Consider the following 17,866-nt stretch of genomic DNA (forward strand, 5'->3'; position numbering starts at 1 on the left):
GGCAGGATCCCTCGAGATCGGGAATTCAAGACCAGCCTGGCCAATATGGTGAAACCCCGTCACTACTAAACACACCAAAATTAGCCGGGCGTGGTGGTGCATGCCTGTAGTCCCAGCTACTTAGGAGGGGCTGAGGCAGGCGGATCCCTTGAACCCAGGAGGCAGAAGTTTCAGTGAGCCAAGATGACGCCACCACACTCCAGCCTGGGGGACAGTGAGACTCTGTCTCAACAAAAATTACACAAGCAGGATGATTTCATTGTTATTTCTATGCGTTTCTCTACATGGTGAGTGCCTATCTGGAAAGTTATCATCTGCGAATTTCCTCCAAGTCAGTATTTCATTAGGATTTACTTATGTATTTTAAACAATCAACTCATGTTTCTTTTCCGGTGCTCAGTGGGAAGCATGCCAGACTCTCTTTTCTCAGGAGTCCCCAGGGATTTCATTCCTAGCTCTGCCTCTAGCTGGCCTTGTAATGTTGGATGAGTCACTTCATCTCTGTAAAGTGAGATATCCAACCAGATGATCTTTAAGGTCCTTCCCAGTTCTGAAATTACTCTTGGCACTTGTACTTAACTCACACTGGATAAAAAGGGGGCAAAAAGTAAGGACTCTTAGGTAAGTTATTCAACCTGCTTTCACTCAGTGAATTCTATTGTGTTCTGTGCACTGTCACCTTAAATTGTAGTTCAAGGTCACACAGCCAGTAAGTGGTGGAGGCAGGATTTGAACCAAGGAAAGCCGACTCCTGAGTGCATGCTCTTAACCGCTGTTTTATAAAGGCCACTGGACATGGTTGGCCTCCTTGGGAATAGCACCCTGAAGAGTAAGCATGTTTTGGTCAGACAGAAGAAGAGAGCCCTTCAGAGGGAAGAGATGGGTGGAGGGCTCAGAGGTGGAAATGAGCCGATGTGTCTGGGTTTGGTGAGGAGCTAGATGGCTAAAGACACAAGGTTACTCGGCTTAAGGACTGGGAGAGCAAAGGAGCTGGAATACCAGGCAGAGGTGGTTACGTGCAATTCTGTGTGCAGTGGGAGAAGCTGATATTTAGAAGTGGAGGTAATGATACAATGGTTTCCAGGAAACTATATCTGATACTTGATGAAAGGCATCTGAGGGGCATGGAGGAGACATTTCTCCAGAAAGATTGATTTTTCAGCTGACAGAGTAGACATGAGAGAGTCAGTGGTGATAGTAGCCTGGGTCACAGGTGGAGTTGCAGCTGTGTGAAAAGAACTAGAGATGCCGAGAGTGGCAACCAAGAAAGAAGGAAGGCTTGGTAAGATCCGGGAGCCTGGGTTAAACTCCGGGGAGGTGGCACAGCCTTGGCAGGTCCACACAGGCAGGGGAGCAGAATGGTTAAGGAAGAGCCATGCTGCACTCCAAATGATGTGTTATACTCCAATCGACAGTGTTTCCCTTAATCAGAACAAAATAATACACATTAGTTTTAGGCCTCTAAAGGAATTTCCTCTTGGAAATCCACATTTTAAAAAGGCAAAGCGTTGTAAAACTAACCTCCAGGTATTTAAATACACACGAGCCATTGTGCTTATGCATTTATGCAGCCTCTGTTTTGTACTTTATAAGTAGTTTTACTTGTTTTGCTTTTATTATAGTTTTTCTTTTCTTTTCCCTCTTCCCTCTCATCTCCTCTGTCTTCTTTTTCTGAGACAGGGTCTCGCTCTGTCACCCAGGCTGGAGTGCGGTGGCATGATCTCGGCTCACTGCAACCTCTGCCTCCCTGATTCAAGCGATTCTACTGCCTCAGCCTTCTAACTAGCTGGGATTACAAGCACCTGCCACCATACCTGGGTAATTTTTGTATTTTTAGTAGATACATGGTTTCACCATGTTGGCCAGGCTGATCTCGAACTCCTGACCTCAGGTAATCCACCTACCTTGGTCTCTCAAAGTGCTGAGATTACAGATGTGAGCCATTGTGCCCGGCCCAGTTTTTCTTTTCTTATTATAAAATAACACATACTCATTTGATTTAGAAACTTAAAAGCTACATATAAGCAAAAAGAAGAAAGATCACTGAAAATCCCAAGATACACGGTTAACACAGTAGTGTTGAATCTTCTCGTTTTGTTTTTAGTATAAAAAAGGTACCAAAATATACAAACTTTTTTTTTTTTTTAAGACGGAGTCTCACTCTGCCGCCCAGGCTGGAGTGCAGTGGTGCGATCTCCACTCACTGCAAGCTCTGCCTCCTGGGTTAGTGCCATTCTCCTGCCTCAGCCTCCTGAGTAGCTGGTACAGGCGCCTGCCACCACACCTGGCTAACTTTTTTTTTGTATTTTTTTAGTAGAGATGGGGTTTAACCATGTTAACCAGGATGGTCTCAATCTCCTGACCTCATGATCCACCTACCTCGGCCTGCCAAAGTGCGGGGATTACAGGTGTGAGCCCCCATGCCCAGCCACAAACTCTTTAATGACTAACTTCCCCCCAATCTATTGTGAATATTTTTTATGAGTAAAAAAGGTATCAAAAAAATCATTTATGATTACCTTGTCCCCTAATCTATTGTGACTATGTTTATGTGTAAAATTTTCAAAATATTCAAACTCTGTCATGATTAACTTTTTGCGTAATCTACCGTGAATATCTTTTGTGAGTTATGGCTGTAATACTGTAGTAGGTTTAGCTTAATCTCTTGGGTCTCTCCGTCTCTTAGATCATGCCCCATTTTTTACGATCACTGTCATTGCTGCCGCTAACATCTAGGTAGCAATGATCTGTTCCTCTGGGTGGATTTGTTGGGCCTGTTTTAAGGCCTTTATTCCAGGTGGTTTGACGGTATTTTCCGTTGGGTGGTTTGCTGGTGTGTCAGCTATGGTTATGTTTTATGGTGTCAAAGGGATATCCACTTCTCATCTTCTCAGAGTCCAGGGAATTTCTGAAGGAGGCAGAGGAGCTTTGCCTTTGTAAATGACCTGGATGTGCTAGACAGAGGATCAAAAAGAATGATGACCCCAGCAGGTGGCAGAGGAGAAATGAAAAGGGAAGGGGGATTTTGCAGCGTGGCAGGCAGAATCCAGGCAGTGCCAAGGAAAGGACCTGCAGGGGTGAGAGTGACGCTGGCAGGGCTGGAGGGACGTCGCGTGTGCAATCTCCTGTGAAGTGCTGGAGAAGTGCTTAGGGTGACTTCTTTTTCAATAATCTAAAGGAGGCCAGGCACAGTGGCTCATGCCTGTAATACCAGCACTTTGGGAGGCCGAGGCAGGTGGATTGCTTGAGCCCAGGAGTTCAAGACCAGCCTGGGCAACATAGGGAGTCCCTGTCTCTACAGAAACGTGCAAAATTAGCCAGGCATGGTAGTGTGCACCTGTAGTCCAAGCTACTCGGAAGGCTGAGGTGGGAGGATGGCTTGAACGCCACGGAGGTCATACCACTGCAGTCCAGCCTGATACCAGAGTGAGACCGCATCTCAAAAAAGAAAAACTACCTTAAAAATAATAATAAAATAATAATACAGAGGAATCTGGCATAAGTCATCATAGTAGAGAGACCTGAGCCACATTTCACAACGTAACCGGTTGTTGAGATGGACATATTGTATCACATTGCAAGGATTTTGAATAGTTCCTCGGACAGTAGGCACACATGGAGATAGATGATGGATAGATGGCAGATGGACAACAGACAGATTGACAGATGATAGATAAATTGATAGATGGTATCAGTAGATGATAGGCTGATACATGATAGATTGATTGATAATAGATTGATAGATGATAGAGGGATAGAGCTATTCCAGCCTAATTTCTGGTACAAGAACATCTGATACAAGATAGATGATAGAGGGATAGATCTATTCCAGCCTAATTTCTGATACAGGGGCTTCATGAGGATCAAATAAGTCAAAATGGGTAAAGGGCTTACAGCATTGCTTAGCACATGTTAAACACTGCTTAAGTTTCAGTTATTATTATTAGTTTCATCATTGCCATCTTGTGGAATTGAGAAAAAGTCGTGTCTCTTGGGTATCGCCAGTTATGAAGTAGATGCTTAATAACTGATGGGTGTCCCGTTCTTGTTTCCTTTAATTAATTACCAGATGGCTTAGTGTTGACTGTATTCACGCTGAAGTCCTTTAGATTGAATATTTGTTTCCCTGAGATCGTCATGCATATTTCTTCTTTCTTTTTTAAAGAGACATAAACAGTGACAGTTTCAATATGTTTTACCCAGCTGTCTGTTTCCCAGGATCTGTACTCTGTTCATATGGCACATTTCCTGCATATCATGCAGCCATTCTTCTCTGACACATTCTGAGACGGAGACTTAGAGGAAACACAGGCCCAATGTAAACACTTGAAACACAGACAGGCAAATACCGATGAGTCTTTATCGCTCTTGATTCTTGGCACAGTTCCTTGCGTGTGGTAGAGGCCTAACAATTTTTCAAATGAATGTAGAATAGGGAGAATATTTATTTTGTATTTTGTAAACTTGTTTAGAGACAAGGTCTCCCTCTGTTGCCCTGGCTGGAGTGCAGTGGCACAATCCTAGCACACTGCAGCCTCCAGTTCCCAGGCTCACGTGATCTTCTCACCTCAGCCTCCCAAGTAGCTGGGACTACAGGCAGGCATCGTGACATCCAGCTAATTTTAAAATTTTTGTAGAGATGGGGGTCTCTCTGTTTCCAACAAAGGCAGCACAGAGCGTCCAAAGCAGAAAATCTTTGTGTAGCTAGCCGAGGCGCCCTGGGAAAGTTGTGTAAACTGAGCTTCAGATTCTTCTCTGGTGGCTCCAACACTTCCTGTGTAGCCTTGGGAAAGTTACTTAACCTCTCCAGCCTGTTTGTTTACCTGCCATGTGGGGTTAATAATAGCACCTATCACTCAGGGCTTCATGAGGATCATATAAGTCAAAATGGGTAAAGGGCTTACAGCATTGCTTAGCACATATTAAACACTGCTTAAGTTTCAGTTATTATTCTTAGTTTCATCATTGCCATCTCATGGGATTGAGAAAAAGTCGTGTCTCTTGGGTATCGCCAGTTATGAAGTAGATGCTTAATAACTGATGGGTGTCTCGTTCTTGTTTCTTTAAATTAATTACCGGATGGTTTAGTGTTGACTTAACAGAAAACAGTGTACCATTTCTACTATGGGATTTAAAATTCTGAGCACAATGAACTGGATCTGTCATGTTTTGTTTGTGATGTGGGAGTGTGTGTGTGTGCATGGCTATATTTAGCAGATTTTATAAGCTGTTTAGAGGCCCCATCACTCTGTCAAAATTGCTTCATTTCATTTCTATGGGATGAAAATCCATGCCCTCTTCATTTATAAGCGTTTGGAACCTGAGACTGTGTGACACTAGATTAGATGCTCTGCCACTCAATAGCCGAGTAACTTGGACAAGTTGCTTCTCTGTTTCGGTGCCCTCATCAGTAAAAGGGGAAAAATAGTACCTCCAAGTTACTGTGGCTGTGAGAACCAGGGGGACCACAATGACAGTTTCTAAAATGTATTGAGTCTGGGTGTGGCAGCTCATGCCTGTAATCCCAGCACTTTGGGAGGCTGTGGTGGGAGATTGTTTGAGGCCAGGAATTTAAGACTCGCCTGGGCAACACAGCAAGACCCTGTCTCTACGAAAAAATCTAAAAAATTAGCCGGATGTGGTCACATGCCTGTAGTCCCAGCAACTCAGGAGGCCAAGGTGGAAGGATCCCTTAAGCCCAGGAGTTTGAGGCTGTAGTGAGCTATGGTTGCACCACTGTACTCAAAGCCTGGGCAACAGAGCAAGACCCTATCTTAAATAAATAAATAATAATAAATAAATAAATAAGAAAGAAAGAAAGAGAGAGAGAAAGAAAGAAAGAAAAAGAAAGAAAGAAAAGGAAAGAAAAGAAAAGGAAAGAAAGAAAAGGAAAGAAAGAAAGATGTATTGAGCACTTCTCTGTGGCAGGTGCTGTTCTAAGTCCTGAACTTCTTTACAGAGCTCGGTAGCATGCCTGCACTCAATAAGCATTAGATCTCATTGTTGTTACTGCAAGTCTGAAGAGTAGGTGAAGCCAGATTGTGGAAGACGAGCTGTAGCTAAGGACTCTGAAGGTCATGGTGGAGCCAGGATTTGAATCTGGCCAGTAGGGTTCCAAAGTCCATGATTTTATTTTATTATTGTGATTATTTTTTATTTATTTATTTTTGAGACAGAGCCTTGCTCTGTCACCAGGCCGGAGTGCACAGGCATAATCTCAGCTCACGGCAATCTCCGCCTCCCGGGTTCAAGTGATTGTCCTGCCTCAGCCTCCCCAGTAGCCATGACTATAGGCGTGCACCACCGCGCCCAGCTAATTTTTGTATTTTCAGTAGAGATGGGGTTTCACCATGTTGGCCAGGATGGTCTCGATCTCTTGACCTCATGATGCAGCCGCCTTGGCCTCCCAAAGTGCTGGGATTACAGGCGTGAGCTACCGCGCCCGGCCCAAGTGCATGATTGTATGCCTTTGACCATGGTCTTCAGCCAACTTGTCCAGAAAAACATCTCTTTGTTCTGCACAAACCTGCCTTTTTTTCTTCTCTCTGGAGATCTCCTTCCCTTGGAATGTATGCCCTTGATTTGTGCATGTTGACATCCTTCCTTTCTACCAAGACCCTTTAGGCCTAGAGGGTCTTGCTGGTTACTGTCCTCGGAGTTCTCATGACATGTTGTATAGGAGAACTCGAGAGCAGGGACCTCTCTAGACATCATTGCATCCCTCCTGTCCTCTCTAGGACCTCCCATTTATTTTGTACTCATTAAGTATGTGTGGGTATAAGACCAATGAATCATTATCTTGTAACGCAGGGCTCACCCTCTGCCCTTGGCTTGCAGAGTCTTGGCGGGGGTGGACAGTTAATGAACCCCACTTCTATTACCTGGCCACTGCCCCAGGTAAGATGCACCGGTCCCTATATCTGAGGGCTGTCAGCTCCCTCCTCCCTCCTCTACACCATCTCATGACTTAGACCACCCCCAGGAGAGAGCAGCCTGGGCCAAATGCAGGAAGCTTCAGGCCTCCACTGATGAGAGCAAGACTCTGTGTGTGTCAAGGCTGGGAGAGCGTGTTAGAAGACATGCACACACGTATACATACACAGGGTCTTAAAATTTGAACACATTCACTTTGAAACATGGACTTGGCCATCACTGAGATCTCTGTGGGTCAGGGCTAGAACTCCTAGTTTGGAAAGAAAAGGCCAGAGGCAAGCTGATGTGTTGGCGTGTTCAGAGCTGCTTCCTGTTAATCTGAATTCTGCTGCTTCTCTTAGAACACTTTTTCCTGGTACTTGGTCATGACACCTTCTTTTTGCTCCACTTAAACTCCCCGTTCTCCACTTCCTCCATCCCTGGGGGTGGTGTTCAGTGGTTACACAGAAAGGAAGGGTCTTTGATGAAGCGTCTCTATACAGTGGCTCTGAAGGGCTCAAGGGATCCTTGTCTGCCTTTCATGACGTGGACTCAGCCTCCAGAGGCCTTCGGTCACTTCCAAGCCCTTGCATAGTCTGCTGCCTGGACAATGAGATACCATTGGTAGAAATGGACATTCTAAATCCAGGCATTTAAACTGTAATCCTACTAAATAATTTGTTTCCTGTTTTATATTGTTTGCTTAGAAGAGGGGGTGGAAAAATGCAGAACTGTTTTCCAGTGCATTTCCTTCCTTCCACCCCCAAACCTACTAAAGATACAGCATGCTTCTTTGCACGCTGATGGTAAGGTTATTCCCAAGTGTTAATTTTTTACGTGCCTAATTACTTTCCCAGTAGGAATGGCATCTAATACTTTCTAACACTACAATGCTAGCAAATGCTGGGCCCAGAGAAGATGCGCGGTGAATTTATTGATTGCCTGCTGATTTTGTACCCTGATTCTGAGCTCTACAGGAATGTGGCCAGATACTGTCTACATGGGGAGACTAACGCCTCCATTTTCCCTTCCCTTTTCTATTTTTTGAATGTGCTGAAATCCAGCTTCATCCTTAAAACTAAAACTAGCATTGATTTTTTAAACTTATTTATTTACTTATTATCATTATTATTATTATTATTATTATTATTATTTTTTTTTTTTTTTTGAGACGGAGTCTCGCTCTGTCACCCAGGCTGGAGTGCAGTGGCCAGATCTCAGCTCACTGCAAGCTCCACCTCCCGGTTTTACACCATTCTCCTGCCTCAGCCTCCCGAGTAGCTGGGACTACAGGCGCCTGCCACCTCACCCGGCTAGTTTTTTGTATTTTTTAGTAGAGACGGGGTTTCACGGTGTTAGCCAGGATGGTCTCGATCTCCTGACCTCGTGATCCACCCGTCTCGGCCTCCCAAAGTGCTGGGATTACAGGCTTGAGCCACCGCGCCCGGCCTACTTATTATTTTTTTAAGACAGGGTTTTGCTCTGTCGTTTAGGCTGGAGTACAGTGGTGGGATCATAGCTCACTGCAGCCTCAACCTCTTGGACTCAAGAGATCCTCCCACATCAGCCTCCTGAGTAGCTAGGACTAAATGCACACTACCATGCCTGGCTAATGTTTAATTTTTTGTAGATATGGGGTTTTGCTATGTTGCCCAGGCTGGTCGTGAACCCCTGAGCTCAAACGATCCTCCTACCTCAGCCTCTCAAAGTATTGGGATTATAGGCATGAACCTATAGGCACATGACCCTTTTGTTATTTTTTTGCTATGCTAACTATCCCCAATGCTGCATGTGTACTATTTGTCATGGCTATAGTAATATTCATGATTACTACTACTCATCTGTAATTAAGATATAATTGGGATAATACAATGAACCAGGCATTGCATGAAGGGCTTTGTATGTATTTTCTTATCTAATGAGTGGCATTCAGAACATACTTAATTGACTTAAGGAAGACTTGCTCACAAGTGGTTCACAAGCTGTGGGTTTCAGGGAAGCCATTTCTGCTGTCTCAGACTCAGTTTCCCCCTCTGCGAAATAGGGAGCTGGATGCCTGCCTCTCCAGGTTCTTTCCTTTTTCATCACTGGTTTAACTCAATTCACTTGTGTTTAGGGAGTCCTTACTGTGTACTCGGCACAGATTTGTTGCTTAGAGAATATAAAACGAATGCAGTTCATTCCCTGAGTCAAAGCTTGTACCATCTAGTGTAATGACAGGAAGCCAGGGGTATCCGAGGGGTAGAGAACAAGGAAGTCAATTATGTCAGGCAAAAGTGTGGAGATTCCTGAGAGTTGATTGTAATTAGAAGCTTCCTGAAGGAGGAGAGATTTCCGTTCAGGGTAAAGGAGGCAGTTGATGGCGTGGGAGTACAGAAGCACCTCGTGGCAGAACTGGTGGACAAAACAAGCTACTCAGCAGTGAACCAGAGCAGGGCTGCATTCAGGACCAGCTCACCTGACATTTTGCCCTATGCTAAATGTAAACTGGTCACCGTATCGATACCGCTGCAAGATAAACTGGAGAATCTCAACTACATCATAAAAGTATGTGGATCTCAGAAGAGTGAAGCATTTGGATATCTGAGATGAGTCCCCAGATTAAAACTGCTTATTTTCTCGCCTGCATATGCTGGGTCTCTCAGTCTCAGGGGAACCTCCAGTGTGAGGATGATAAATCTGATACATCTGGATTTCTGCCACAATATAATAGAATTAATCACCATTGAAATTGACTAATGCTTGTGTTTAATAATAAACATATATGCCCTTCTTCATTTCAGAAAGAAACTGAAGGGGGTTGCAAATATATTTGCGATGCAACAAGATACAAAATACAAGAGATAAGGAAGAGAAATAAAAGAAGAAATAATAGAGTAAGGTCAGAGGAAAAGTCCAAATGCCCAAAGGCTTTAAATACTTTATTAGAAGTGGGCTGCATGCATACTTTGGGCTCAGGATCTTATCAGCCAATGCGTTTTTTTCCTAAAAGAAAGTTTTTGGTTTTAACATGGTAATGTAGTGTGTCTAAGATTCCAAGAGTTAATGCGGAGACTTACCTTTATTGATGAAAGGGATTTTGGATATTGGATAATGCTGTGTGCTTTCATTCATGTTGACTGCTTAGAAACAAATTCATGAGACACAGACTGAAAGCAAAACACCAGCCCAAGGCTTTCTGGCTGAGCTTCTGAGGCTGCGTAGCTATTGCACCCAGGATTTTACTTAAGGAAACTGCAGGTCTGAGGACAATTATGTTCTCCAAGAAGAGGAATTCTCTTTGATGTTTATTATTTCCTTTGAGGAGAGGCTTTTCTCTCTGCTTCCCCACACACCCATTTATCAGAAACATACTCTTTATTTTTTAGAGACAGAGTCTTGCTCTGTCACCCAGGCTGGAGTGCAGTGGTATGATCATGACTCGCTGGAATCTGAAATTCTTGTGCTCAAGCCATCTTCCTGCCTTAGCATACCAAGTGGCTAGGACTACAGAAGTCAGCCATCATGCCAGGCTCATTGTTTAATTTTTGTAAAAATGGGGTCTTGCTATGTTGCCCAGGTTGGTTTCAAACTCCTGGCCTCAAGTTATCCTTCCATCTTGGCCGTGAACCACTGCCAAACACATTCTTTTTTTTTTTTTTTTTTTCTGTGGTGACACATTGGTTTATTAAAATATGTAGCAATGTATGGTGAAAATAATATTCATATTTTATTTTCTTAAAACAGAATATTGCAGTTTTTAGTGATATATTTTGGTTTTTAGGGTGGTTTTAGGTTTCAGAGAAATGGAGAAAAAGATACAGGGTGCCCATTTACCTCCTCCCCTCCTGCACACAGTTTTCCCATTATTAATTTCTTTCATTAATGTGGTACATTTTTGACAACTGATGTACCAATATTGATACGTCATCATTAGCTAGTCCATAGTTTAAGTTAGGGTTCACATCTTGTATTGCTCATTCTTTGAGTTTTGGCAAGTGTATAATATTGCATTTTCATGATTCACATTCCTTTTTTTTTTTTTTTCCTTATACTTTAAGTTCTAGGGTACATGTGCATAACGTGCAGGTTTGTTACATATGTATACTTGTGCCATGTTGGGGTGCTGCACCCATCAACTCATCAGCACCCATCAATTCATCATTTATATCAGGTATAACTCCCAATGCAATCCCTCCCCCCTCCCCCCTCCCCATGATAGGCCCCGGTGTGTGATGTTCCCCTTCCCGAGTCCAAGTGATCTCATTGTTCAGTTCCCACCTATGAGTGAGAACATGCGGTGTTTGGTTTTCTGTTCTTGTGATAGTTTGCTAAGAATGATGGTTTCCAGCTGCATCCATGTCCCTACAAAGGACGCAACCTCATCCTTTTTTATGGCTGCAGTAGTATTCCATGGTGTATATGTGCCACATTTTCTTAATCCAGTCTGTCACAGATGGACATTTGGGTTGATTCCAAGTCTTTGCTATTGTGAATCATGATTCACATTTCTATGTATTTTATCACTGCATGAAATCTGAAAAAAAGTAGTAAAATCCAGAAATACGGTTATGAGTAAAATTTTTTGAATTGTTGTAAAAAATATTTACCTCGTTGTATTATACTGAAAAGCTGAACAATCCATCATGTTGCTCAAATTGTTATAGAATGAACTTTAAAATGTAAAAATGTCATTTTTTTCCTGATTTCTTTTTTTTTCCATTTTTTTTCATTATTATTTTTTATTATTATACTTTAAATTCTAGGGGTGTTTGACAAGCCAGACACATTCTTTGTGACATTGGAGAAAGATTGGGGCAAGTCTGCCCAGAGAACAGTGGAGCCAAGTGTGACAGCTGGAGGGCCTCAGCCCAGGTCTGACCTCCTTTGAGTTCATGTCTCTTTTATTCCTAGTATCAAGCAGAATGAGCGCTATGGCCAGTTGACTCTGGTCAACTCCACCTCGGCGGACACGGGTGAATTCAGCTGCTGGGGGCAGCTCTGCAGCGGCTATATCTGCAGGAAGGACGAGGCCAAAACGGGCTCCACCTACATCTTTTTTACAGGTAAAATATTTGGTGCATTCATGGAACTCTTCCAACTTCTGGACTTGGCTGAGAGCTGAAGGTTTCCCTACTGCATGCCGAATAGCAAATAATGACAATCAGAGCACTTCCTGTTTGCCAGGCCCTGGGCTAAATGCTTTACATCAGTTATTTCACGTAAGTCTTACTATAACCCTTCAGGGCAAATACTAATATTATTTCTTTCTTTCTTTCTTTTTTTTTTTTCAGATGGGAAAGTTGAGGTTTAGAGTGATTAAATAAGTCCTTAAGGTCACACAGCAAGTAAGTGGTGGTAACAGGATTTCAACACAAACTGTTTGGTTCCAGGGTCTGTCCCTGCACTCGCCAATACAGTGACCACTAGACACGTGTGGCTACTTAAATTTAAATGAAAATTAATCAAAATGAAATAAAATTTAAAACAATTTCTCAGTGCACTTGCCAGGTTTCAAGTGCTCAACTGTGGCACGTAGCTAATGGCTATTGTACTAGACAGCACAGAGAGAGAACATTCCCTTTATCACAGAAAGTTCTATTGGACAGTGCTGCTGTTGACTTTCATCACTGTGTTCTCAGAACCTCTGACCATCTCCTCTCTGGAAACTCCATAGGATGCTTTGCTAAAGACCTCCTCCCATTTGTCATTTTTATTATTTTATTTTTTGATTTTTCTGTAGAAATGAGGTCTCACTGTGTTGCCCAGGCTGGTCTCAAACTCCTGAGCTCAAGCTATCCTCCTGCTTTGGTCTTCCAAAGTGCTGTAGTTACAGGCATGAGCCACAGTGCTCAGCCCCATTTGTTCTTGGGAGTACTATGAGCTGGGATTTCAGAGGCAAGATTCCCAAAGATTGTGGCTCTTGTGTCTCCAGTCCCTGTCCCTAAGCCTCAGTGGACTGCCTGAAAATGTTCAGGTCAGAGTGGAGAACTCTTCTCTGCAGTGCAAAGTATGTTTCTGGAAGGTGGAGCTTGCATTTTGAGAAACAGGTGTGCAGAACAACTGCTCAGCCTCTTTCTTCTGTAATGTTCTCTAAATTCTGAAGTTCAGGGGATGAAGTTCTCCAGCAAGGTTCAGAGGTAACAGCTTTCAGGAATCTTACAAATCCACCCCAGTCCTATTGTTATCCAAGACATTTCAGGTGAAACCAGAATCCTTTCTTAGTGCCTGGCCAGGGACTTTCATGAGATTTCTCTATGCCCTGAATCCATCTACCTTTCAGACCTAGACCTAAATAGACCTAGACGTAGACATAGACCTATGGCCCAAATGATGTTATGACCTGACCAGTAAAGAATGTTTTAGTACAATCTTATGTGTTTGTCCTTTCCTGCCCAAATAACTCCCCTCTGGCAAGAAGATTTATTAGTAGGGTGTGCTGCAGTTCTGGAAGCACATGTGTCTCATTTTGAAGGAGACTTTTTACTCCTTAGTTCAGCTAGATCCAAGTTCTTGTCTCATGCCAGGAAAACTTAGGCACACAGACACTTAAAAGAGTGAGTGGAGTAGAATTTAGTATGCGAAAAGGAAAGCTCTCAGCAAAAAGAGGAGTCCTGAAAGCAGGTTGCAGGTTGCCCTCTACACGGTTGAATACAAGGGCTTCTATGTTCCCCTGGTAGGACTGGGTTCCCTGTTTGTAAAAGGCATGAATTCCTGGCGGCTCCACCCCATCCTTTCAGTGCACATGCAGGTTCTTAATCTGAGTCACTCCACGTTGATTTATTTCCCTTACTGCATGTGTGTTAAGGGATGGAATTTTTCACTAGGGGCATGTTTAGGCAAGACTCCTGAGCACAATGACCTTGGTAGGTCAGAGTTTCTCTAAGGACCCTCCATATCTGCTTAGGAGAGTTCTCTGCCTCCTGCCTCTGTCAATTTCATTTCCACAACATCCCTGGGAAATAAGTAAAAGCTATTTTATTATCTCCAAAATACCAGAAGGACTAATGCTCATGCTGAGCCACAATGTTCTAGGACTTGTAGTGGCCCAATAAGGAGTGAAACCTGTTTTTCTGACCCAGGATCCAGTGTTTTTGCTGCCTTGAACCTTTTCTAGGACAAGGTGAAGGACGGACTGATTGCCAGATTCTAGCTAGCATAACTGGTGTTGTCAGGAGAATTGCTAATAATTGTTCATAGGCACTCTCTTTGGATCTTCATTTTGGAACTCACTACACAAGACTGTCTGTGTGTCCTTTGTATCATAGCATGCTGCGAAGCAACCGTGGAAAAGGCAACTAATTAAGATGAATAAAAGTCTGTTATTCCAGACAACGACTGATTCCTCATTTCAAGTTGCAGAAGGAAGATTCTTTGCCATAATTAGTACTGTTGTGTCTTCCCAAAGTATCAGTCGAGATTTTGAACTGAAGGCTTAGCTTGGGCATAATGTTCTATTAATGTTATGGAGTCTTGGCCAGCCATGATGGCTCACACCTGTAATCCCAGCACTTTGGGAGGCCGAGGTGGGTGGATCACTTGAGGTCAGGAGTTCGAGACCAGCCTGGTCAACATGGAGAAATCCCATCTCTACAAAAATAAAAAAATTAGCTGGGCGTGGTAGCGCACACCTGTAGTCCCAGCTACTCAGGAGGCTGAGGCAGGAGAATCACCTGAATCTGGGAGGCAGTGGTTGCAGTGAGCCAAGATTGTGCCACCGCACTTCCAACATGGATGACAGAGCAAGACTTTGTCTCAAAAAAAAAAAATTTTTTTTGAAAAAAAATTATGGGCTCACCTTGAGTTTTGGAGGCAGATTTTTTTTTTTTTTTTTTTTTTTTTTTTTTTTTTTTTAATTTACTGAACTCCTTTTGGGAACCAAAGAAAGGCTAAAATATATTTATTCCAACTATCAAGAAACTTTGATCAAAAAGGGAGGTGATCTAATGAGTTTTTTTTCTTATTTCTCTTTTTCTTTTTTCTTATTTCTCAATACTAAGGTAGGAGTTCAGTTGGATTTTCACTGTAGGGTTTATGAATTTGTCTTTTCAAGCATGGGTAGGTTTGAAAAATCAAGATGGACAGTTACAGAAGCTGAGGTTCCCACTGCTGGCTCAGGATTCTTTCAGGACATATGTTGCCTGGCTACCCATGTGGAGAAATGTCTGTCATTCATTATGTTTGTATGTTTCCTAGAGTTTGATGGAAAACACTGGAGCTTCTTTTGGGGGACTGACTGTTGTTAGTGTGCAATCTGTGATAAACAATTGCCATACATATTTCCTCTTTCATCTTTATCCAGGAGGCTCTTGGAAGGTTTTTCTCCCTTCTCTCTCACTTTTTATTGGAGTATAACATATGTAAAGAAAAACATTCAAATTCTCAGTGTACAGCTCAATAAATTATCCTTAACCAAACAGGCACATGTAACTCCCACCCAGGTCAAGGATGAGAACATTACCAGCAGCAAGGCTTTCTCATAGTGAAAGGCTGGGGCTCTCATTTTTATATGTAGGAAAACCACATTAATAAGTACTTTCCTGGCTGAGCACAGTGGCTCATGTTTGTAATCCCCCAGCACTTTGGGAAGCTGAGGGAGGTGGATCACTTGAGGTCAGGAGTTCAAGACCAGCTTGATCCACATGGCGAAACCCTATCTCGACTGAAAATACAAAAATTAGCTGGGTATGGTGGCACTCGCCTGTAGTTTCAGCTACTCAGGAGGCTGAGGCACAAGAATCGCTTATACTCAGGAAGCAGTGAGCCAAAGTTGCAGTGAGCCGAGATTGCACCACTACACTCCAGCCTGGGTGATGGAGTGAGACTGTCTCAGAAAAAAGACTCTTCTAAATATTGAATTTGTTATAATTTGGATTTAGTGTATAGCTTGTTAACTTCATTTTTTTTTTTTTTTTTTTTTTTTTTTGTGAGACTCTGTCTCGGCTCACTGCAACCTCCGACTCTCCTTGTTCAAGCGATACTCCTGCCTCAGCCTCCCAAGTAACTGGGATTACAGGCACGTGCCACCACGCCCAGCTAATTTTTGTATTTTTAGTAGAGACGGAGTTTCACCATGTTGTCCAGGAGGGTCTTAATCTCCTGACCTCATGATCCGCCCACCTCGTCCTCCCAAAGTGCTGGGATTACAAGTGTGAGCCACCATGCCTGGCCAATTTCTTTTTTTTAATGTAAAATCCCAGGTGCTTAGTTTTCTTTAAGTAATACATTTGTCATCTAGATTAGACATTTGCAGGAGACATGTAATCTATAATTATTAAAATTAACTTCAACATTTTTGGTTGTTGATGGAAGCTACAAATTGCAAATATATTTTTTAAAGCAACTGGTATGGTCACTTATTTCAAAGTATGTATTATAGTATAATAAGTAAGGCTGGGCACATTGGCTCACCCCTGTAATTTCAGCACTTTGGGAGGCCAAGGCAGGAGGATTGCTTGAGTCCAGCAGTTTGAGACCAGCCTGGGCAACATAGTGAGACCCTGACTCTACAGAAACCAAACAATAAAAAATTAGGCATGGTGGCAAGTGCCTGTAGTCCCAGCTACTTAAGAGGCTGAGGTGGGAGGATCACTTGAGCCCTGGATGTTGAAACTACAGTAAGTCATGATCGTGCCACTGCACTCCAGTCTGGGCAACAGAGTGAGACCTTGTCTCAAAAAAAAAAAAAAAAAAGGATGATATTTTCATGTTCTTAAATTCACCTGGTTCACTTATTCAACTAACGACTTTGCTTATTGATTCAGATTATTCTACACACTCTTAAAACAAAAGTTGCCTCTAAATCTTGCAGTCATGCAATCCTAAAGTGTTACTGCTAAGAAAACATCTTTAATATTATCCACTCCAGATTCTTCTCTTGACAAATGTGGACACTGAAGCATGAGGAAATTAAGTAATGCCTCCGAGGCCATGTAGATGGGTTATGTGAACACATGAATGTTGGGCACAACTTTGACACGGGTGCTCCTTACCTAAACCTGAAAGCCAATTTCTCATAAAGTAGCACAGATCTCCCAGCCTGAGGGAAACCCATGTAAAACATGGAGACTCTCTGAGCCATGATATGCTCTTCCCTCATCTTAGAGCCAAGAGGAAGGATCTCCATGTTAGTGAACTTGGTACTTATAGCCCAAGAACTCTTGGCTCATGAACCATTTGGTGATGTGTCCAGGAATTCTGCCCCCAACCTAAAACACCATCTAACTGCGACACAAAGAAGGCAAGTTGGAGAGAAAGGCAAGAAACATTATTTATTTCAGGAACATTGTGGGGAAAACACAAGAAAGGATGTAATACGTATTAGGATATCACTAGCTCCAAATATTTCCCTTTGCCATTACTATAATATTCCCTCACAGAATGATCCAGAAACACAAAGGATTTAATGTCCCATTCCAAAAAAGGAAAGCCACCAGCACCAACAAAAATACCCCCAAAAGCCCAGCCCAGAGTTTCTTGCCTGTCCTAAGGACAGAGTCGGTCAGTCAGTCCTCATTTCTCCCATTTCGGTAAGATAAAAATGCCATCATCTGAGCTTAAAGAACCAGGCAGAGTAATTTCAGAGGAAATGGGGGGATGTAAGAGGCTGACTGAAGATTCCCAGCCAGGTGCTGGCCAAGCCGAGAGCAGACCTGAGACTGATGGGTTCCTCCTTCAAGCCGACAACATTCCCCTCCGCTGACTTGGGCAGGCACTAGGTCCTCTGGGCTGTGTGAGGACAGGTTGAGGACACTGTCACTGTGCTGGGGCTCCCAGGGGAGCTCTGATGTGCTGGGAAATGCTTCTTGGCTGGCAGTTACTGACCATGGCTGTGGGGTTGATTTTTCCACACACAAGCAGCAGATGGCTTCAAGGTTTTACAATTGCTAAGGGTTTAAAACTTATAATCATAAAAATCACATTCATAAGTGCTTTCCTAAATACTGAGTTTGCTGTAATTTGGATGTAGTTTACA

The 17,866-nt window shown here is 43.0% G+C and overlaps 1 protein-coding gene across 1 annotated transcript in view; it reads left to right on the top strand.

The window, feature by feature from the left end:
- Positions 1-17,866, top strand: part of PDGFRL (platelet derived growth factor receptor like) — a 68,174-nt gene that overhangs the window by 34,042 nt on the left and 16,266 nt on the right. The window contains exon 3 of the mRNA XM_010374477.2: positions 11,806-11,957. Coding sequence (XP_010372779.2) covers positions 11,806-11,957 — 152 coding nt within the window. The remainder of the gene's footprint in view (positions 1-11,805; positions 11,958-17,866) is intronic.

The sequence above is a fragment of the Rhinopithecus roxellana genome, chromosome 9, assembly GCF_007565055.1.
Source record: "Rhinopithecus roxellana isolate Shanxi Qingling chromosome 9, ASM756505v1, whole genome shotgun sequence".
Taxonomy (NCBI): domain Eukaryota; kingdom Metazoa; phylum Chordata; class Mammalia; order Primates; family Cercopithecidae; genus Rhinopithecus; species Rhinopithecus roxellana.